Source organism: Nannospalax galili, unplaced genomic scaffold (assembly GCF_000622305.1).
Source record: "Nannospalax galili isolate Female #2095 unplaced genomic scaffold, S.galili_v1.0 scaffold395, whole genome shotgun sequence".
Lineage (NCBI taxonomy): Eukaryota > Metazoa > Chordata > Mammalia > Rodentia > Spalacidae > Nannospalax > Nannospalax galili.
Window position 1 is genome coordinate 731,605 of NW_008335527.1, and position 22,499 is coordinate 754,103.

The following is a 22,499-nucleotide window of genomic DNA, read 5'->3' on the forward strand; positions in this document are numbered from 1 at the left end:
TATTTTTTGTTAGAAATTTAATTACATGTACCCCCTAAGAGGGAATGTGTCAGTGACTCCCAGACATGGGGGAACTACAGGCTGGAGTACTGCCTATAGCGCTGTCCAGGATATACCTGTAAATCGTGAAACATCATTTTAGCTACATGGTTATAGTAAAACGGTGACCTTCTAAAATAACCAAGGGAATAAAATTCCTCCAGCAGCGAGTCCGAGTATTCCCGTTTACACTCTCCCTACTGTATTCCCTTTACACCGACATGGACCCCAGCCCATAAACCCTAAATTCTGGGTTCTAGAGCAAGACTGTCATAAACGAGCTGCTTGACCACTGACCCTCACCTATAAAACAGACCCTGACTTCCTTACCTCTGAAGGCCAAACAGGAGGAAAAGTGAACAAGTACTTGACTTGATACTGAGGTCCAAAACCGAAGCATTTAAGCACACGAAGTAGTACTTTATCTTTCGCCACGCCTACTCCCTTCAGGGCGGCAGCAGAGACTGCGCGGACCCGCCCAGAGCCCGGCCACGTTCCCTCCGAATCCGCAGGCGCGCATGTCCATGGCGTCCTCACTTCCTGGGCGTGGCCCGCGTGTGCGATGGCGGTGGCTCGCGGAGGCGGGTCCTGCGCCGGAAGTAGCCCTGGCCAGCTGGGCTTCACGCTGGCCGCGAGCTGGAGCTGCCGGGGCTGGGGCGCGCGCGTACCTCGGCGGTGAGGCGCCCAGAGGGGGCGCGGCGCTGCGGCCTCCGGCCTCGCCGTGCGGGCGGCCCTCTCGCTCCGTCCGCAATTCCGGTGCCCGCGCCGCGCCAGGTGAGTGCTCCAGGGCGACCCGCCCGGCCCGGCGAGTCCGGGGCTGCGACTGTGGTCAGCGCGCGAGCCGCCCCGAGCCGCCGCAGACGAGCGGGCCGCGATGCTCCGGCTGGCACACAGAGCTCGGGTGCCAGTGCCCCGCCTGGGAGTCCTGTCTGGGCGGCGGTTAGCGGGACTCCGTGATCCATCGCTAGGCCCTTGCCCCCAGGGAAGCCCCCGACCCCGGTGCAAGAGTGACGCGCTGTGGATTCCGCAAGTCCGGTCCACGCGCGCACCTCGAAACCCTCGCCCTGTGAAATGCCCGGAGCCTGGACGCTGGGATTCAGCTTCGTTTCTTAGACTTCATGTTGGTGTGATAGTGCTTTTTTGGTTTGTTTTTTTTTTTTTTTTTTTTTTTGATTTACGACTGTGTTTTTGCATGCTTCGTCTTGTCTCTTAATTTTTATCATGTGTGTATGATGCGTGTGGGCGCGCGTGTGGCTGTCAGAGGACAACTCGAGTCGGTTCCTTTCCACCTCTACGTGGGTCCCCGGGGTTGAACTGGGGTCGCCAGGCTTGCTGGGTAGTGCATTTACCCGCCGGACTTTTTTATTTTATTTTATACCCGCTGGACTTTTAGGATGTGCTATTGTTGATGTTATTTCTTAGCTTACTCTGGAGCCTGGCGTTATGGCCCCTTTTGTTTCGTACCGTATAGAAAATTTATCCCCCGATGCATTTGTTTCATTCAGTCTGCGGCGGTAAAATTGGAGACAAACGTGTACCTGTAACTGTCTCAACTTCCTCCTTATTTATTTATATTTTGGGGACCGGGCCTTATGTAGCAAAGCTGGCTTCAGTTCCTGATACTCCTGCCTCTACCTTGGGCTGTGGTTACAGGTGGCTTCACCATAGTTCAAGCCTTTATTTAGTACGTTTCCTCTTTTATTTGCCGTTTTTATGTTACTAACTTCCAATCGAACAGTGATGCTGTTTTTTGAAAGTACATTTATGCCTTCCTCATTAAAATCAGACTTTTAGTTACTCACTGTTTTAGAATGTGGGCAATAAATGTTTGCTGCACATAGTCACGAAGTCGCTGTCACAGTCACCTTAGCAGGTGTCAAGAAATATTCTTGTCATGTTTATAGAGGCCTAAGTGTCTTGAGTATGCATCAATCCCGTTTTCTTCTCTAAGCAGATGGTTTTAGTAATTAGTAAGGTCTCATACCAAGAAATAGGAGCAAAACTGTCCCCTACTAACGTTGGCAACTTGTGACTGGTATCATGCTTGTAAAATTTAAAAAAAAGGGACTTTTGATCAGCTTTCAGTCTTCCTAGACCTCAAAAGGCTGTGTAAACCCACTTTGTGGCATTGATCATTGAAGACTGCTAGACATGCTATATAATCTTCAAAGGATTCTGATTTTGAAACTGGTGTCACAGTCTGATAAATATTAAAGATTAGAGGATCTTGTGGGATTTACTATGTTAACATTTGCATTTCAGTTCACAGCTTGATTTTTTTTTTTTTTTTACTTGACTGTGGGAAAGGATAGCCTGTCAAATGGACCATGTAGATAATATGCCAGATAGATTTTGCTTGTGTTTATTGATAGGGGATGAGTGTGGCTTTTTTTATTTTTTGTTTGTTTGCCTATATTTGTTTTGGGTTTTGAGGCAGGGTCTCCCTTTAGCCCTAACTGGCCTGAAACTCACTATGTAGACTTGGCTGGCCTTGATCTCGCAGATTCACCTGCCTCTGCCTCCCAGAGTGCTGGTATTAAAGGTGTGCCACCACACTCTGTGAGTTTGGCTTTTAAGTTACATTTTACTTGTACTGACTTAACTTTTATTCAGGATAAATGGAAAGCTTACTAGTACCTATATAGTAGATTTTTTTTTTTCTGAAAAGTTTTTTGTGCATGTTTGTGGTGCTTTTTAATTTTTTAATTTTATTAGTGATAACTATTATCCGGAGTATCATATAATGATTGTAAAGGTAGATAAATGTATGCCATGCTGTAATTGTTCATGGGGGTCAATTAGTTATTGTGCTTATGCTTATCAATGACTGTGTAAATTAGCATGCAGTTATTTTCTTCTTTTTTCTTTTTTGAGACAGGGTCTCCTTGTAGCCCCAGCTGGCCTGGACCAGGCTCACCTTCATCTGCCTGCCTCTGCCTCTGCCTCCCTGAGTGGTGGGATTAAAGGCATATACCACCATGCCAGACTTGGATATAATTATTTTCATATTCCAGAGGTAAACATTCAAAGATTGCTTGCCTATTGCCCCTTGGAAAGTTACCTACATAGGATCAGTGAGGTGGCTCAGAAAGTAAAGTGCTTTGCTGGGCAAACCTGAAAACCTGAGTTCAAATCTCAGAACCCAGGTAAGAGTGGAAGGAACGAGAGAATTTCTAGTCTACAGGGTTGTCCTCTGACTGCCACATGTGCACCATGGCATATATGTTTGTGCCACCCATTGAGCACACACACGCAAACACACACGTATATACAATAATGATGAAATTAAAGATTTTTTAAAGTTACATACATCAAGCCAGGTGTGGTGGCATACGCCTTTAATCCCAGCACTTGGGAGACACTGTGGTCTCCCTGTAGCCCCAGCTGTCTTGGAACTCACTGTGTAGACCAGGCTGGCTTTGAACTCACAGAGATCCGCCTGCCTCTGCCTCCCGAGTGCTGGGATTAAAGGCATGTGCCAATTTTTATTTAGTCTTTGAAAATGTTATACATTTATACATTGTATTTGGATCATATCCATCCACCACTACCTCAAACTTTTCTCATATCCCCTTTGTTGTCTCCCTCCCAACCTCATTTCCACCATTTTTGTTGGTGTTATTAATAAACCCAAGTCCAATTTTTGTTGTTCATGCACATGAGTGGGCAACCTACCAGTATCCAGGGCTCCAAAGGAACATGATTCTCCCTCAGCAGCCAAAAACTGCAGTAGTTTTTCCACCAAGAGTGGGACTGCAGTGCCCTTCCTCTCTCTCTTTTTTTTTTATGAGTTTATTACTATTACTGATTTATTTGCCTGTGTGTCTGTGTATTTCTGTGTCATATAGCCCAGACTGACTCTGTAGCCAAGGATACTGTGAACTCCTGATCCTTTACCTTTACTGTCTCAACAACTCAGTCAACTTTTGTCTTCATTTTATCTTCAAATTCCTTACAACTCAGTTGGTGCACCTTAAATATTTCTTGAATGAATGACTTACACACATTATAGTAAAAATAGCAGTTGTCAGTGGAGCCCAGCCTAACATACAATTAAAAATTAAATGGATATGGTACCCTTTTTAGATGTGGAATAGGGAGGAGGGCCTTGTGTTTGTTGTTTAGGGAGAATTCTAATAGGAATCTTAGTCCTCAGGTATTTGGATATGTTGCCTGTTCTTTTCAAACTCTTTGGTTGCTGCTTTTTCCAAATGGTGTAAGAGAGAAAAAAGACAAACAAAAAACCCCAGTACTTTGTCTGTGTGGAGGAGCTGTTTGTTCTCTACCAGATACTAAGTTTGCTAAAAACGGCTATAAAATTGTTTTATTTAGTTAAATTTGTTATTTAAATTAAAATTTCATGTTGTATCTTGCTCAATTTGAGTGACTTTAGTCCTTAGCTAAATCATGCTCAATTATAAACAAAACAGTGCCTGTTTGAATAATCAAAGGAAAGGGATCTGTAGTTATATCTTTTTTGGTCTTTTTGAGACAGGGTCTACCTGTAGCCCCAGCTGTCCTGGAACTCACAGTGTAGACCAGGCTGGCCTTGAACTCACAGAGATCCGCCTGCCTCTGCCTCCTGAGTGCTGGGACTAAAGGCGTGCGCCATCATGCCTGGCTTTATGTCTTTTTAATAATCTGTAACTAAGATTCTGATTTTGAGGCAACATTATTTTTGTTAGTGTTCTATTAATCTTTAGCCAGTAAGTAGTATTTACAATAAATAGTAATTCAAGTTTTATCTATTAGCTTTTTTCCCCACATTGATTCATTTCAAGATAGGCTAGATAGACCCAGTTTCTGTGCTTCTGCACTGGAATCTTAGCAATGCTAAGAAAAATTGGAGAATTTCATAAATACAGTGTTGACATTCGAGAAGGTATTTTAGGCTTAAATATTGCTACATTATTAGAAAACGATTATTAGCTAACATTTAGTGAAATAAGGGTGCTTGACTTTATATTTGTACATATGTTGTTTCTTTGATAGCCAAAGACTTTGCAGGCCATCTGTTAATGTGGCCTAGGATTGACTATACATCTGTTTATTAGAATATGTCAAGCTGGGCATGGTAGCTCATGCACTTTGGAGGCTGAGGCATGAGGACTTTGGCAAGTATTAGGCCAACTTGAGTTACAGAAGAAAGAAAATGATCTTTGGCTCGAAAGAAATTTTATCTAACTAGAAAGGGAAATTCAAAACAGTGAACCCTTGAAGAAGCCCTGGAGTAACTTTTGTGAGTTTTGAGCCATTGAACCATGACCAACAAAATAAATAAATAAACAAAAAAAATGAATAAATAAAAATATAATCCTGAGGGTGGCAGAAGTAGGCAGATCTCTGTGAGTTCAAGGCTAGCCAGGGCTGCAATGTTGAGACCCTGGGGGTCGAAAAATCCCAGTTACATTGTTTTCAAAAGTCCACATAGAAATCATGAAGGGGGTTGCCAGGGATCTCAGAGTAATAGCAACTTAAAAGTTTGGGGCTGGTAATGCACACCTTTAATCCTAGCATTTAGCAGGTAGAGTCGGGCAGATCTCTGAGATCCAGGCCAGTCTGGTCTACATAGTGAGTTCTAGGCTAGCCACAGCTACGTAATGAGAACCTGCTTTAAAAAAAATTTTTTTTAATTAAAAGTTTATGGGTGGACATGCAAAAATGCATTCCTCCCTGTTGCACAGTAAAGCCCTGAAGTTTAAGTCTTCGCACGCCTTTAATCTCAGCACTTCAGGCAGAAGCAGAGGGATCTCTGTGAGTTCAAGGCGCCCACTGGTTACATAGAGCAAGTTCTAGATCACTGGCGATACAGGGAGACCCTGTCTCAAAAAGACCAAAAAACAAGTCAGCCTTTTCAGATCACCTGTGCACTTGCAGAGCTGACCCCAGTTATCCTCTTTCAACACACCTGCCCACACTAGGTATCATTGTAGGGCAAGGATAGTTTCAGGGTAGAAGTAATCACACAAGAATCAAACAGTAATAACCAACTTGTTAGGGATGAGCTGAGGATCAAGGAATGTGAGAGTCTGAGATCAGAAACTAGACCAAGGTAAGAAGTCTTTGTAGTTAAGACAAAAGCCCAAGTAGCATTCATCTGTTAAAAAGGTGTATTGCAGTCTGGTTCAAGCATGGTCCTACGTGCTGAGCATGTAGCAGTTAACAAAAGAGAGATGTAGTCTCCAGCCATGGAGCCTTTATTAAGATGGAACATTCTCAGTAGTCATGACTCCTGGGAGTCATTGTTTAGGTCATGGGATTTTTTTTTTTTTCTTTTGGACTTTAGATGCTGGATCTTGAGTTACTGATAGGTGACCTGATCTCAGTTCATAGCTATATTGCCTCATAATCTACTGTATAACTTAGTGGCTTAAAACAAACACTTACTTCACACTTCCTGTGGCTCAGGAATGCATGGCTTTATGGATGCCTCAGATTCAGTCTTTCACAAAGCTGTAATGAAGATGCCATCTAGGGCTGTGGTCATCTCAAGATGCACTCCAGGGAGGATTCAAGCTCATTCATGTGGTTGACAGGATGCAGCTCCTCACAGGCTGTCGGTGTGGGAGCCTGAGTTCATCACTAATTGTTGACTTGGATCCCCCCTCCTAGAGCAGCTCTCCTGTACAGTAGCTGGTTTCCCTTTGTGTGGGTGAGCAAGAGAGTGAGCAAGACGGGAGTCATGGTTTAATCCCAGCATAAGATTCCTTTTGTTTGTTTGTTTTGTTTTGGAAATAGGGTCTCCCTGTAGTCCCAGCTGGCCTGGATTTCACAGAGATCTGCTTGCCTCTGTCTTCCAAATGCTGCTATTAAAGGTATGTGACACCAGGCCTGGCCCTAGTTTCCTTTTTTATTTTTTTTTAATATTTTATTTTTATTTTATGTGTATGATTGTATTGCCTGCATATATGTAAGTGCACCTGTGTCATGCAATGCCCTTGGAGGTCAGAGGAGGGCATCCAATCCCCTAGAACTGAAGTTACCAACAGTTGTTTGCTGCCATGTGGGTGTTGGGAACCAAACCTGGGTCCTTTGCAAGAGCAGCCAGTGCTCTTAACTGCTGAACCATCTCTCTAGTCCTAGGTTTCATTATTTTTGCCTCTTTGTTACAACATGCATTCAAGGGGAGTGATTCAACAAGGGTGTAGATACCAAGAACTCACTACATAGACCAGGCTGGCCCTGAACTCACAGAGAACCGCCTGCCTCTGCCTCTGCCTCCCAGGTGCTGGAATTAAAGGTATGCATATTTAGTGATACTAGGATTTAGATAATTCTGTATCTAAGTTGGGTGATTTTTTTTTTTTTTTGAGACAGGGTCTCCCTGTAACCCCAGCTGTCCTGGAACTCGCTATGTAGACCAGCCTGGCCTTGAACTCAGAGATCTGCCTGCCTCTGCCTCCCAAGTGCTGGGATTAAAGGCATGCGCCACCACACCCGGCCTAAGTTGGGTGATTTTTGTCACCCAATTCTATATTTTGATGATCTATTCATGTTGGCTTAAAAGTAGTTTATTGCTTCTGTGTACTATATATAATGTACTCTATTTACCATATTCCCTAACAGAGAATAGATTGGCTCCAACCTTTTTTTTTTTTTAAACAGGGTCTGGCTATGTCTGGAACTCATTAATGTAGACCAGGTTAAACCTGCCTCTGCTTCCTGAGTGCTGGGATTAAAGGCATGCACCATCACACCTAGCTGGCTCCAACTTCTTTGTAGTGTTTTTTTTATTAGCATATATAAATTATACATAATATGGGTTTTATTAGGACATTTTCATATATGTACATAATGTATTTCTATCACATACTCCCCCATCCTGCACCAACATCTTGATTACTCGGATATCATTAACTCCCTAAAACAAAGTCCTTTATGGATCTTTGTGAGACTTTCTCTGGGGTCTTTACTAGTTATAATGCTTACATAGGGTATGCAAGATGACTCAACAGGTAAGGGAACTTGCTGCCAGCCAAGCCTGATGTTCAATCCCCAAAGCCTACATGGTGGAGGGAGAGAAACAATTCCTGCAAGTTGTGCTCTGATCTCTACAATAGTGCTGTGGCATGTGTAAAACAGCAACTATAGACAGATGTCTTGAGATAAAAATCCCAGGAAAATGCCAGAGAACATTAGACAAGTGAACATTTATTTTGAACAGAGGTAAACAATCTAGAGAAGTGATGTCTGAGCTAGTCTTTGAGGTCAGGCTTCGATTTGGGAACTAAGTTTATGTTTGTATTTATGTATATATTTAATTTTTGATGGTACTACATTTAGAAGTCAGGGCCTTGTCTTGTATTTGCTTTACTTTTAAACTCTATCCCTAACCCAAGATGTCTTTTTTGTGTCTGTGTCTGTGTGGTGCTGAGGATTGAACCCAGGGCTTTCTATGTGCTAGGCACACAGTCAGCCACTGAGCAGACTGACCCAAGCAAGACATTTCTTTTTTTTTTTTAAATTTATTATTTTTATTTTATGTGTATTATACGTGTATTGCCTGCACGTAGGTGAGTGCACCCATGTCGTGCATTGCCCGTAGAGGACAAAAGAGGCTGTCGGATTCCCTGGAACTGGAGTTACGGACAGTTGTTAGTTGCCATATGGGTGCTGGGATTTGAACCCAGGTCTTCTGCAAGAACAGTCAATGTTATTAACAACTGAGCCATCTCTCCAGCCCCGCAAGACATTTCTTTAAGGATAAGAAACAGGAGTGAGTGTAAAGAGATGGTAAGTGTTACATGGGTCTTTGTGAAATGTAAAGAAAAAATTTGTTATTTTGTGGGTATATGATAGGACCAGGGTGTGTGTGCCATGGTATACTTGTGGAGGATAGAGGACAGTGTTGTTTGTACCATTACACCATTCTTTAAAAAAGTATTATTTTATGAGTGTATTGCCTGCATGTATATAGGGCACCCATTGTCATGCAATGCCCGAGGAGGTCAGAAGAGGGCATTGGATCGCCTAGAACTGGAGTTACAGATGGTTGTTAGAGGCCATGTGGGTGCTGGGATTCGAACTTGGGTCCTCTCCAAAAACAGCCAGTGCTCTTAACTGCTGAGCCATCTCTCCAGTTTCTATTTTTAGGAAACTTTGTGGTACTTATTTTTATGAGACTGTAATATTGAAATGTTTCTTGTGTCTTCTTTCCGTAGATTACGTTTGAGCATGAGTCTTCTCATGATTAGTGAGAATGTAAAATTGGCTCGTGAATATGCATTGCTGGGAAACTATGACTCTGCTATGGTCTATTATCAGGGAGTTCTTGACCAAATGAACAAGTATCTATACTCAGTCAAAGATGCATACCTCCAGCAGAAATGGCAACAGGTAAGAGTCGTGGCTGCTGTGTTTTAATAGCTTGAGTACTCAGAAGATTAAGATTTGTCAATGCTGTATGTACATTAAGAGCATTTGGTTTATTACATGGATTTGTATATAATGGTATTTGAAAAGATTTTTTATTAGTAACAGCCCTCTTTTACCATCAGCAGTGTTATAAGCTCTACATAAGTATTCTAATGTAATTAAAAATTTTTTTTATTTTATTTTATGTGGTAGGTAAGTGCATCCATGTCATGCAATGTCCACTAAGGACAGAAGAGGGTGTTGGAGCCCCTGGAACTGGAGTTACAGATGGTTGTTGGCCGCCATGTGGGGGTAGGATTCAAACCCAGGTTTTCTGCAAAGAGCAGCCAGTGCTCTTAACTGCTGAGCCATCTCTCCAGCCCCATATGGATTTAGTTTGACCTTAGACACACTTTAATCATTACTTTATTTATTTTTGGTCTTTTTGAGACAGGGTCTCCCTGGTAGCCCCAGCTGGCCTGGATTCACTACGGAGACCAGGCTGGCCTCGAGCTCAGAGATCCACCTGCCTCTGCCTCCTGAGTGCTGGGACTAAAGGCGTGCACCACCACTCCCGGCAATAGATTTTGATTTTTAAAAGGTAATTTTTGGGCAGAGGACAAACAACTGTGTATAATTCCAGTTCCAGGGAACCTGATGCCCTCTTCTGACCTCCACAGACATTGCATAACATGGATGCACTTACATACATGTAGGTGATACTCTCATACATGTAAATAAAAGTAATATATAGGCTAACAACCACCTGTAACTCCAGTTCCAGGGGATTCAACACCCTCTTCTGTCCTCCTTGTGCACTGCACAACGGGTGTGCACTTACACACATGCAGGCAGAACATTTATACACATAAAAAATAAATAAATCAGCCAGGCATAGTAGTGCATGCCTTTAATCCCAGGATTTGGAGGGCAGAGGCAAGTGGATCTCTGAGTTCAAGACCAGCCTCATCTACATAGTGAGTTCTAGGCCAGCTGGGGCTACAGAAAGACCCTGTCTCAAAAGGACCAAAAAATTAAATAAATCAACCAGGCGTGGTGGTGCTCCCAGCACTCGGGGAGCAGAGGCAGACAGATCTCTGTGAGTTCGAGGCCAGCTAGGGCTCAGGGAGACCCCTCTCTCACAAAGATGAAAATAAATAAATAAATCCCCCCCCCAAATTAATTGATTAAGCTTGATAATGGTGCTGCACACCTGCAGCCACAGCATTTGGGAGGTTGAGCAGTTTGAATAAGAACTATGTGAGTAGCTATTTAGTGAGTCAGGATTTTTTTTAAAGATATATTTATTTTTATTTTATGTATATGAGTGTTTGCCTGTGTGTTTATTACATGCACCATGTGCATGCCTGGTACCCGGGAAGGCCAGAAGAGGGTGTCGGATCTTCTGAAACTGGAGTTTATTATTTGGCAGGTATTTGTAGTTTACTGTATCATATCAAAATGGAGTTTTCTAGCATAGTTAATAAATGGTCCTAAGTTTTATCTTAGCAGTAATTTGTTAAAAGAAATTTAAAGAGCCGTATTCTTTGAAACCAGGTTTGGCAGGAGATAAATGTGGAAGCTAAGCATGTTAAGGATATCATGAAAACACTTGAGAGCTTTAAACTGGACAGCACTCCCTTGAAAGCTGCACAGCATGAGCTTCCAGCTTCTGAAGGAGAAGTCTGGTCCTTGCCTGTGCCTGTTGAGCGAAGGTAAGTGGAGGCTTTTTAAGGAGAGTAGTCTAAGAAGCATGTTGATATGGCCTTCGTCGTACCTAGGAAGAGGCTGGGTTTCTCAGAGGCAGAGCTGAGAAGGAAGTTTAATACTCAAATGCCTTTTTGTAACTGTTGAAATGTATATCAAAGCTAGGTGGAAATTGGCCAAAAATAGGTTTTGGTGAATGTGCCAAAAGTAGTAGAAACAGTGTTACCTTATGGCCTGAGGATAGGGTAGGTCTGGAAATTGAAATTTTCTCAGCTCTGTTTCTGTCTTTACCCTTCTTAATACCTGAGAGAAAACCATGCAAGTTTTCTACGCCTCAGATTTTTCTTATATAAAGGAGTTAAACTGACAGATTCTCAAGCAGGATAGTCTTTAGCTATACTACTAAAAGTGGGTTAATTTTAGTTCACAGAGAGAAAGCGAGATAAAAAGTACTCAGTTTCATGGTTTTCATTGGCTTTTTCACCCCTAACTTTCTGCCAAGTGACAGCAAGTGAATAATAAAATTGCTTCTTACTAAAATGCTCTAACTGCTCATCATGCTTACTTTTGCTGCATAGTTTTTAAGTGACACGTGTGTAGGTATATGTCAATTAACCTGTTTCACTCACATAATAGATTTCCTCATTTGGATTATGGATTTAAATATATGAGTGCATCTTGGCTCTCTGGAAAGATTGCTGACTTCCGCAGTCTTTGACTCCTAACTAGCTTGAGAACCTTGTGTTAAGATGTGGCTCAGTTTAAATATTTTGTCATTGTAACTTAATATTTTATTGTGTTTTGTAATAATTGGTACTGGGTATTGAGCACCCATAGTATTCTAAGCACTGTTTAGGCTATATGGATTATTTTATTTATCATAATAAACCTTCCAAATAAGCCATATTTTCTCCATAGTAAAAAAAAAAGTCTGTCGTGGCAGCTGTAGATTTGGAGCATTGCTCCCAGAGAATGATGTGATAGCAGGTGGAGCCCAGGAATCTGCAGCAGGTGATCCTGATACAAGTGTCTCATATTAGACTATTCCTGCTGCTAAGATCAGTGAATGGCAATCGTTTCTTAGCCATTTTTATTTTCTTTAGCTCCAGGAAAAAATACTAATAATATTTTGTTACTGATTCTTGAATATTTTGAATATTTGAAATGTTTTTCTTGTTCCTAATTTTTTCTCTTGTTCATAAGCACTGTTATATAAATTATATTTCATAATTCAAAAAAGGTATATTAGATTTATGAAATAGAAAAATTAGTATAAGTAGGCAAAATCAGTTACTCTATTTCCTTCTAGTCCTCTATGTGTTTCCATAATTCACAACATTGTGCCTTTTTTGAGGAAAAATTCTAATAGGCAGTAATCACATATTGTGTGCTGGGTACTGTATTAATTGCTTTACATATTTATATTTTAAATTCTTAATCTTAGATGGTAGGAATCAAGGTCTTGGCCCCAGTGAAGAAACTTGTGTTTTGCTACATTAAGTCATTGTTCTTCATATGCTAAGAACGGATGATTTCCAAATAATGTCAAGCTGTTTTCTGTTGCTCTTCCCACACCCCTTTTTCTGCTGTTTTTAAGAGCTACCTGCTACTCTTGTGAGTGGTATGTGACCTATATATGTGACCTATATGCTTTTATTGGTTGTTATTTTTATTTCTTTCCATCTTTTTTTTTTTTTTGGTCTTTTTGAGACAGGGTCTTCCTATAGCCCCAGCTGACCTGGAACTCGCTGTGTAGACCAGGCTGGCCTCGAACTCACAGAGATCCGCCTGCCTCTGCCTCCCGAGTGCTGGGATTAAAGGAGTGCGCCACCACACCTGGCCATCTTTCTTTTTTGGTCATTTTGAGACAGGGTCTCCCTGTAGCCACAGCTGGCCTGGATTCACTATGGAGACCATGCTGGCCTGGAATTCACAGAGATCCGCCTGCCTCTGCCTCCCAAGTACTGGGACTAAAGGCATGTGCCACCACACCCAGTTAATTTTTATTTCTTATAAATAAAACTGATTATATTTGCAGGTAAAACATTTCTCACATTTATTTAAATTTTTATCCTTTTATACTCTTTTTATAATGGTGTGTCATGTAGCCCAGGTTGCTCTCAAACTTGCTGTGAAGCCAAAGATGACCTTAAATTTTCTGCCTCCACCTCCCAAGTGCTGGTATTCATAGGTGTGTGCCACCATGCATAGATGGTGGAGCTGGGGATCAAACTCAGATCTCTGTGTGTACTAGTTAAACACTTTGAATTTCAGAAATAAGACTAACAATTGAGTCAAGTGTGGTTTTGAATTTTTTTTTCTTACCTAATAAAAATGTTTTTGTATTGCTCTTTTTTCTTTCCTTTCTGAAAAATTACCACTTGACCCTTTCATTAATCTCCTTGGACTGCGTAACAAAATACTAGCAGGGCAGCATAAACAAGAGCAATTTATTTCTCAAAGTCTTAGAAGATAGGAAGTTTAATATCAAACTGCTGACCAAGTTCAGTTCCTGATAAGGGTTCTTTCTTACCACCTGGCCATGTTCTCTACACGTTTATCTGGCAGCACTTGGGGATGACCTCTCTTCCATCTAAGGACATTAATTCTCTGGGGCCAAGGCCTTCATTTAACCTTACTTTACTCCAGATAGTCTTGGAAATTGAGACTTGGTCATATGAATTGAAGAGGAGGAGTAAACATTTACTCCCTAACAGCCCTGTAACTTCTGCAGTTACTGGTGTGGTCTGCACAATGAATTAGATCTTCTCAATATTTGGCCATTTCAGTCTCAAAATCAGAGGTAACTTATTAATTCTTAACTTCTCGAATATCTTTTTTTGATTCCTAATTTTGCCCTGAATTACTATCGAGCTCGCTTTGAGTTTGTTACATCTTTCTCTTTCTTGCAATTTATTTTGCTTCCTTAATAGCATGTCTTTCAAAACTTTTTCTGTTACTCTTCATTTGTACTCGGGCTTAAGTCATTCTTTCTTCATCTGTGATAGGGATCCTAACCTTATCTCCTAAATGTCTAGTCCCATGTAAAGAACAGATTAAACTCATCAGTATTCTCTTCTAAAGCTGTGCAAACATTGTGAGTTCAAGGAGAGAAGAGCTGAGTGCTCCTAGATGTGTACCAATTAAAGTGTCTTAAAAGTCAGCTGATGTTACTCAGGTGCTTCACCATCCCACAGAATATAACTTCAAGGTTTCATGTGTCTTTCTAGGCTCTGAGCTCTGTCCCTCCAAGGCCCTCTGTGACTTTAGTTCTTTTCTCAGCCTCAGATACTATGCCTCAGCCACCCTAGGTTCCTTGAACAAGCCAAACACTGGAGTGTCTCCGCCCTTTTACCTTGTGTTTCCTTCAGCTTCAGAGTTTGACAGCTGTTCCTCATTTTATTCAAACCTCTACCGACATACCTCTCAGAAAGCTGTCACTCAGACTAACTGTTCCTGTCTTAAGCTAGGCTCTTTCTTTGAACATCTATAACCTACAAACATTTCCTTTTGTTTGCTGTTTTCTTTATTGGTGTGTTTTTTTCCCCTTTTTGAGACAGGGTTTCCCTGTAGCCCTGGCTGGCCTAGAACTCAATATGTAGACCAGACTGGCCTTGAACTCACAGAGATCCACCTGCCTCTGCTTGAGTGCTATGATTAAAGGTGTTTTTTTGTAATGGGAAAATTACTTAAACATGAAAATGATATGTTCTAAATAAAATGACACTAAATTGCATATGTAGCAGTGGATAAATGAAATTTAGCATTTTTACCGTATTTTGGTTCTTTTGATAAAATTCTCTTCTCTGATAATTGCCTCTTCATTTTATAGCAAACTAACTTTTCATTCTTTGCAGTCTACAGTAATGTCCCTAAGATGAGTTGACTGATCCTTCCCGTCATTATTGCTAAAATTTGACAGCACTGCATTCCTGTCACTATTGCCCATAGCAGATTTAAATCTTGGATCTTGTGTGTCAACATCCTGCAGTTGTTCAGTCCTATTGTGTGCACAGCTTTCGCCTTGGCTTCTTTAGTTCATGACTCTGTGTTCACCCACATTTGGACCAACTCCAGGATTTATGATTTAATGATCTTGTGTTTGTTTAGACCCTCACCAGGACCTAGAAAACGCCAATCTCCTCAGTACAGTGACCCTAAACCACACAGTAACCGTCCAAGCACAGCTGTCAGAGCTCATCGTCCATCTGCACAAAATCTTCACAGTGACAGAGGGAAAGCTGTTCGTTGTCGCGAAAAGAAAGAACAGAATAAAGGAAGAGAGGAAAAGGTAAATGGTACTGCCTTTTTTTTTTTTAGATCTTTTTGCGACAAGGTCTCCCTGTAGCCCCAGCTGGCTTGGAACTCGCTGTTTAGACCAGGCTGGCCTTGAACTCACAGAGATCCACTTGCCTCTGCCTCCTGAGTGCTGGGATTAAAAGGCATGTGCCACCACGCCTGGCCGTGTTACTGCTTTTTCAAAAGTGAAAGTTGAGGCTAGAAAGATGGTTCAGCAGTTAAGAATGCTTCCTGTTCTTCCTGAGTTTGAGTCCCAAGCACTGGCAGCTCACAACACCTGTAACTCCAACTCTGTGTATTTGTGGGTCCATCCAGTACCCTTTTCTGGCTTCCAAGGGCACCTATACAAGTGGCATATGCATACACATGAACAAAAATTTAAAAATTTTTTTGGGGGATGGAGAGATGGCTCAGCTGTTAATAACACTTGCTGTTCTTGCAGAGGACCCAGGTCCAGTTTCTAGCACCCACAGTGTAGCTAACAACTGTCTATAACTGCAGTTCCAAAAAGAGTTGACTCGGGAGGCAGAGGCAGGCAGATCAATGTCAGCTTGGTCTACATAGCAAGTTCCAGGCTATCTGGGGCTAAAAACAAAACAAAAAACAAATGAATGAGGCTGGAGAGATGGCTAAGTAGTTAAGCATATACTACCCCAGAGGACCTGAGTTCAATTCCCAGCACCCACATCAGGCTGCTAACAGCCACCCGTAATTCCAGCTCCAGGGGATCCAGTACTCACACACATACACATACACATGCATATACCCGTGATTAAAAATTTTTTTTAAGTTTTAAAAATAGAAGAGTTGAAATAATAAAGACTACAAATTTCAGTAAGGGTTTTGTTGTTGCTGTTGTTGTTCTGTTTATTTGTTTGAGACAGGGTCTCATTGTATAGCTCTGGCCGGCCTGGGACTCACGATGTAAACCAGGTTGACCGCAAACTTACAGAAGAGAGCCTGCTTCTGCCTCCCCACTGCTGGGACCCAAGATGTGCACCACCATGCCCAGCAGATTTCAGTAGGTTTTAGTCATTAGTTTCCCAGAGCTACCTTAAAATCTTAGTCCTGTACCTAGGCTAAGATTTCTTCCATTTACCAACCAGTAAATATTTTTGGTTGTTACTGGGTTTTGTGGTTTGTTTTGTTTATATTTACACGTCTGCGTGTGTGTGTGTCTGTGTGTCTGTGTGTGTACAGGTACCATGGCACACATGAGGTCAGAGGACCATTTTGAGGAGTTGCTCCTCTCCTTGCACCATACTGGTCCCAAGGAATCAAACTCAGGTTGTCACTTTTGGCAGCAATAGCCTTTACCAGCTGAACCCATCTCCCTGGAATTTTTTTTTTTTTTTTTCGGTCTTTTTTGGGACAGTGTCTCCCTGTAGCCCCAGCTGTCCTGGAACTTGCTATGTAGGCTGTATGTAGGCTGGCCTTGAACTCACAGAGATACACCTGCCTCTGCCCCCCCCCCCACCATAGTGCTGGGATTAAAGGCGTATGCCACCACACCTGGCTCTCCCTGGAATTTTTACATTTCCTCCTTGGTTTCTTCAGTGACTCACTGATCACTCAGGAGTCTATTGTTCAACTTTCATGTATTTGTATGATCTCTATAGTTTCTTTTGCTAATGTCCTCTTGTTATCAGATTGTCCATTACAATCTGAGAAGATAAAACAAATTAGTTCTTTTGTACTTGTTATGACTTGTGGCTCAGAATTGTTTTATTTTGTTGAAAGGCTGCTTAGTAGAATATTTATTCTGAAGCTGTTATGGGGAGTATTCTTTAGTTTTATGTTAAGCCCACAGGTATATGCTGAAATTTAACTATGAAGTTTCTGGGTTTTTTTTTTTGTTTGTTTGGTTTTTTTTTTGTCTTTTTAAGAAAGGGTCTCCCTGTAGCCTCAGCTGGCCTAGAACCAGCTGTAGAACCAGGTTGGCCTCCATCTTTCCAAGATCTACCTGCCTCTGCCTCCCCAGTGCTGGGATCAAAGTCATGCGCTACCACATCCTGCTAACTCTGAAGATTTTGTTGTAGTTGTTTTTGTTTTTGAGAAAGGATCTCCTGTTGGCCAAGGCTGGCCCTGAACTCCTTGTTCTCCTCTGTCTACCTCCAAAGTGCTGGGATTACAGGTGTTTGTCACCACACCTCAGTAAGTGTAAGGTATTTTTGTTTGGGCCAGCAAGATGGCTCAGCAGGTAAAGTGCTTCTTGCTGTGCAAGCCTGATAACCTGAATTCGTTCTTGGGAACCTACATAAAAGGTGGCATGAGACAAACTATTGTCATTAATGTAGTTTCTAGTGTTACTTATTTTTTGTTTGCAAAATACTGTTATGTGCCAGGTGTGGTGGAATACTTGGGAGGTAGAGGAAGGTGGATTTCTGTGAGATTGGTCTACATAGCAAGTTCCAGGCCACCTGGGGCTACAGGGAGACTGTGTCTCAGAAAAAAACCCCAAAACAATATTGTTCTGTTTTTTGTTTTTCTGGGTACTTTTCTCCAGTTTTCTATGGGTCACTTCACTGTTATTTAGAATTCCATTTTATTAATAGTGTTTTCAGTGTATCACTGTGCACATTTTTAGTCCTTGCTCTAGGGTATTTATATAACACCTGTATGTAGGTGTGTGTGTGTGTGTGTGTGTGTAAGTGAAATGGTTTACAAAAGTCATTTTGACTTTTGAGTGAGGTGTAGAAGTGTTCTGTATCCCTTTACTTTTCCTATTCGCAATTGTATTTATTTAGAACTACATAAGACAGTGTTGTAATTTTTGCTCTTGCTGTCATATACAATTTAGAAAACTCAAGAGGAAATGAAAACATATTGTACTTACCTATAGTTTTGTTTATTGCATTTTCTGACTTTCTGATGTTTCAAGGTTTAATAGAGTTCTCAGTTTTCTTTCCTCTGAGAATGAGGATGGGGGTTGATTTGTTTTGGGTTTTTTGAGACTCACTGACTGACCTGGAACTTGGAGTCATCCTCCTGTCTCTACCCCCCAAGTACTGAGATTATAGGCATGTGCCCACCTACCTAAGAATGCTTTCTCTTCATTCTGAAGGATGTTTTGCTAAAAGGAGTCTGGGTTTTTTTGCACACTTAGAAAATACTGTCACTTCTTTTTGGCCCCTTTGGTTTCTGAGGAGAAATCTGCTTTGATTAGAATTGTTTTCCTGCCAGGCACAGTGGCACATGCCTTTACTCTCTGGAGGAGGAGGCAGGCAAATCTCCAGCCAGGGCTACATAGTGAGACCTGTCCCCAAAACAAACAAATCAAAAATCCAAGAATTGTTTTTCACAGTGTTTACCACCAGGTGTGCTGGAACACACTATAACATCAGCACTTTGGGAGGCTGAGACAAGAACACCACAAGTCTGAGTCAAGTTTGGGTTGTACAAGGAGACCACCTCTAAAACAAAACAAAATCACTTTTGTCCAACCTTTGTTTCTCATGCACAGGAGCAAAATACAGTTTTTCAGTCATTTAAAAGCACTTGGGGTTGGAGAAATGGCTCAGCATTTAAGAGCACTGACTGCTCTTGCAGAGGACCCAGGTTCAATTTCTAGCAGCCATGCCTGTAACTCCAGTTCCAGGGAATCTGACGCCTTCTTCTGACCTCCTAAGGCATTGCATGACACAGGTGCATTTAACACACGTAGGCAATATACTCATATACATAAAACAAAAATGATAAATTTTTTTAAAAAATATATTTTTTAAAAGCTCTTCTTCTTTTTTCTCATATAGAACAAATCACCTGCTGCAGTTACAGAACCAGAGACAAATAAATTTGATTGCACTGGATATGACAAGGACTTAGTAGAAGCTTTGGAAAGAGACATAATATCTCAGAATCCCAATGTTCGATGGTAAGCCATATCACAAGATAATTGGGTATGGATGATGATTTTGGAAACAGAAAATGGAGAAAATATGAGCATGCTCTGAATATCTATGCTGGGGACAGAACTAGAGGATATACAGTATGAGCATAATGAAAACTTACATTCCACTGTGGTTGTCCCACTGCTTTCTCTTAGAATTCTTTTGTTTTTAGACAGGGTCTCCTGTAGCCTAGACTAGTCTCACATTGGCTATACAGCCAAGTATTTACATCTCGTATCCATTTCCTGTGTGCTGAGATTACAGTTATGCATCACCATGCCCAACTTACGTGGTGATAGGGATAGAATCCAGGGCTTTGTGTGTGCTAGACTGGCTACACCAACTGAGCTACATTACTCAGCTTTTATTTTGTATTTTTTGATATTGGATATTGAACATGGGGTCTCATACATGTTAGGGAGTTGTTCTGCCATCTGAATTTTATCCTCAACTCCTTAGATTTTTTTCAAAAATATTTGTATTTTATGTGTATGATTGTTTTGCCTGCTTGTATGTAAGTGTACCACCTGTGGGCAGTGCCTGAGAAGGTGAGAAAAGGGCATTGGATCCCCTGGAACTGGAGTTACAGATGGTTGTTAGCCACCGTGTGGGTGCTGAGAACTGAACCTGGGTCTTCTGCAAGAGCAACAAGTGCTCATAATCACTGAGCCATCTCTCCAGCCCCCTTAAGAGTCTTTTAAATTGGGTTGGGTGTGGTGGTGCACACCTTTAAGCCCAGCACTTGGGAGACAGAGACAGATGGTTCTCTGTGAGTTTAAGGCCAGCCTGGTCTGTATAGTGAGTTCCAGGACAGCTGGGGCTACAGGGAGACCCTGTCTCAAAAAAACAAAAACAAAAAAATAATAATAATTATATACAGCCGGGCATGGTGGCACATGCCTTTAGTCCCAGCACTTGGGAGGCAGAGGCAGGCGGATCTTTGTGAGTTCAAGGCCAGCCTGGTCTACATAGTGAGTTCCAGGACAGCTGGGGCTACAGGGAGACCCTGCTTCAAAAAAAAAAAAAAAAAAAATTATATATGTAATAGAACTAAAATAACAGATTGCATCTTTTTGTGACATCTCATGGTGAAAAGGTTGAGTTTTTGAGAGAGAAAGAGACAGAGAGAGAGCGCCATGACACAAATGTGGAGATGAGAGGATACTTATCCTTCACTGTGTCTGTTTTCCCCTACCTTTTTGTGAGTTTTGAGGATCAAGCTCAGTCGTCTTATATATCATTCCTTTTAGTGCAGGGGTTCTCAGCTTCATTTGCATCTAATAAAAAATCTGTATCTTTTCACAGTGCACTATAAAAGCTCACTTTCCCATAAAGTTAAGTATATTGTTACATATTTTCTGTTGAAACATGGATAACTATTAACTTTTCTTATGGTATTTAAATTTTTTTGATATTTGATTATTTATACAGTGAAAATCTATTTTCATAATAAAACTGCCAAGGATACCACTAGTATTGGTAGGTGTTCTAGTGGTTGGGGATAATTTCATAATAACATTTATAATACTTTTAACTTTGGCATCTACTTAATAAAGTTGGAACAGCTGTCTCTGTTGTATCTTTTTTTTTTTGTCTTTTTGAGACAGAGTCTCCCTGCAGCCCCAGCGGCCTGGAATTCACTATGTAGACCAGGCTGGTCTCCAACTCCCAAGAGCTGCCTGCCTCTGCCTCCCAAGTGCAGGGACTAAAGGTGTGTACAACCACGCCCAGCCTGTATCCTCTTTTTTGTTTTTCTGTTTTTTGGTTTTTTGTCTTTTTGTCTTTTTGAGACAGGGTCTCCCTGTAGCCCCAGCTGTCCTGGAACTCACTGTGTAGACCAGGCTGGCCTTGAACTCACAGAGATCCGCCTGCCTCTGCCTCCCAAATGCTGGGATTAAAAGTGTGTGCCACCACGCCCGGTTGTATCCTCTTTTTTAAAATGACCTCCTTTCTAAGTCATTGGAGTTATCAATAAGCATTGTAAAAGCAGGAATTTAAGATGAGATATCAAGATAATACAGGTTCAACATTCCTAATCTGAAAATCAAGTCTGAAATGCTCTGAGACCCAACTTTTTTTTCTTTTAATTTTTATTATTTTTATTTTATGTGTATGAGTATATTGTCTGCATGTATGTGACTGCACCCATGTCGTGCAGTGCTGGGGAGATCAGAAGAGGGCATCAGATTCCCCTGGAACTGGAGTTAAGGATGGTTTGTAGCTGCCATGTGGGTGCTGAGAATCGCTCTGCAAGAGCAGTCAGTGCTCTCAACCACTGAGCCATCTCTCCAGTCCCAGAGACCCAACTATTTTTCTTTAAGTTTATTTCTTTTTAAATTTTTAAAAAATTTAATAACCACATAATTAGAAGAAGCATTTCATTAAAGCTTTAACATGTTTACACATTCCAGAGCAAGGATGCATCTCTTTCAAAGGTGGCTGTAAATTTTTATGTTCACAGTTGAATTAATACAGTTATACAATATTGAACTCAGTATAAACCCTGTAAGACGGAAACTTGAATCAGTTTTTACCCTTTAAAGAAGATCTCCATTTCATTTTCAGATATGCTGTTTCCTACATTTTTAATGCTACTTTAATCTCTATGTATCTGATTATAACTAGTCACAGTAGTTAACACTCAGATCCTTAGTACCTGAGTATGCATGTAAAGTCATCAGGTAGATTTCACTGGTAATATCACCTCGTACGTTTCACTGATAGTGTTTATCACCTCTACTATTTAACATGAAGTAAATTTTAAAAAAATTTTTAATAACCACATGATTAGAAGAAGCATTTCATTACACTGCCTGTCTCTGCCTCCCAAGTGCTGGGACTACAGGCGTGCGCCACCATGCCTAAAATTGAATGAGTTTTTAACCTTTAAAAAAGATCTCCATTTCATTTTAGAATCTATAGTTCCTTGTAGAAAGACTCATTGTTTTTGATACTAACACTGAGTTGTTGGCACTTACATCTTTAATCTGTTTTTTTTTTTTTTTTTTTTTTTTTTTTTTAAAAAAAAAAAAGCCCTAGCCGGCCTGGATTCGCAATGGAGACCAGGCTGGCCTCGAACTCATAGAGATCCACCTACCTCTGCCTCCCGAGTGCTCGGGCGCCACCACACCCGGCCTTTGGTCTTTTTTTTTTTTTTTGGTCTTTTTTAGGCATCTCTAATCTGAATGTTTCTGATTATTACTAGTCATA

The 22,499-nt window shown here is 41.3% G+C and overlaps 1 protein-coding gene across 2 annotated transcripts in view; it reads left to right on the forward strand.

Moving 5' to 3' along the window:
* The first annotated feature begins 603 nt into the window (after nucleotides 1–603).
* The window catches only part of Katna1 (katanin catalytic subunit A1), a 31,667-nt gene continuing 9,771 nt past the window's right edge, over nucleotides 604–22,499 (forward strand). The window contains exons 1-5 of one of the 2 annotated variants that reach the window (XM_017797473.2): nucleotides 604–813; nucleotides 9,201–9,375; nucleotides 10,951–11,108; nucleotides 15,211–15,391; nucleotides 19,152–19,273. In XM_017797473.2, coding sequence (XP_017652962.1) covers nucleotides 9,214–9,375; nucleotides 10,951–11,108; nucleotides 15,211–15,391; nucleotides 19,152–19,273 — 623 coding nt within the window. In that variant the 5' untranslated portion in view covers nucleotides 604–813; nucleotides 9,201–9,213. The remainder of the gene's footprint in view (nucleotides 814–9,200; nucleotides 9,376–10,950; nucleotides 11,109–15,210; nucleotides 15,392–19,151; nucleotides 19,274–22,499) is intronic. The other variant, XM_008830414.2, reaches the window with a different exon arrangement.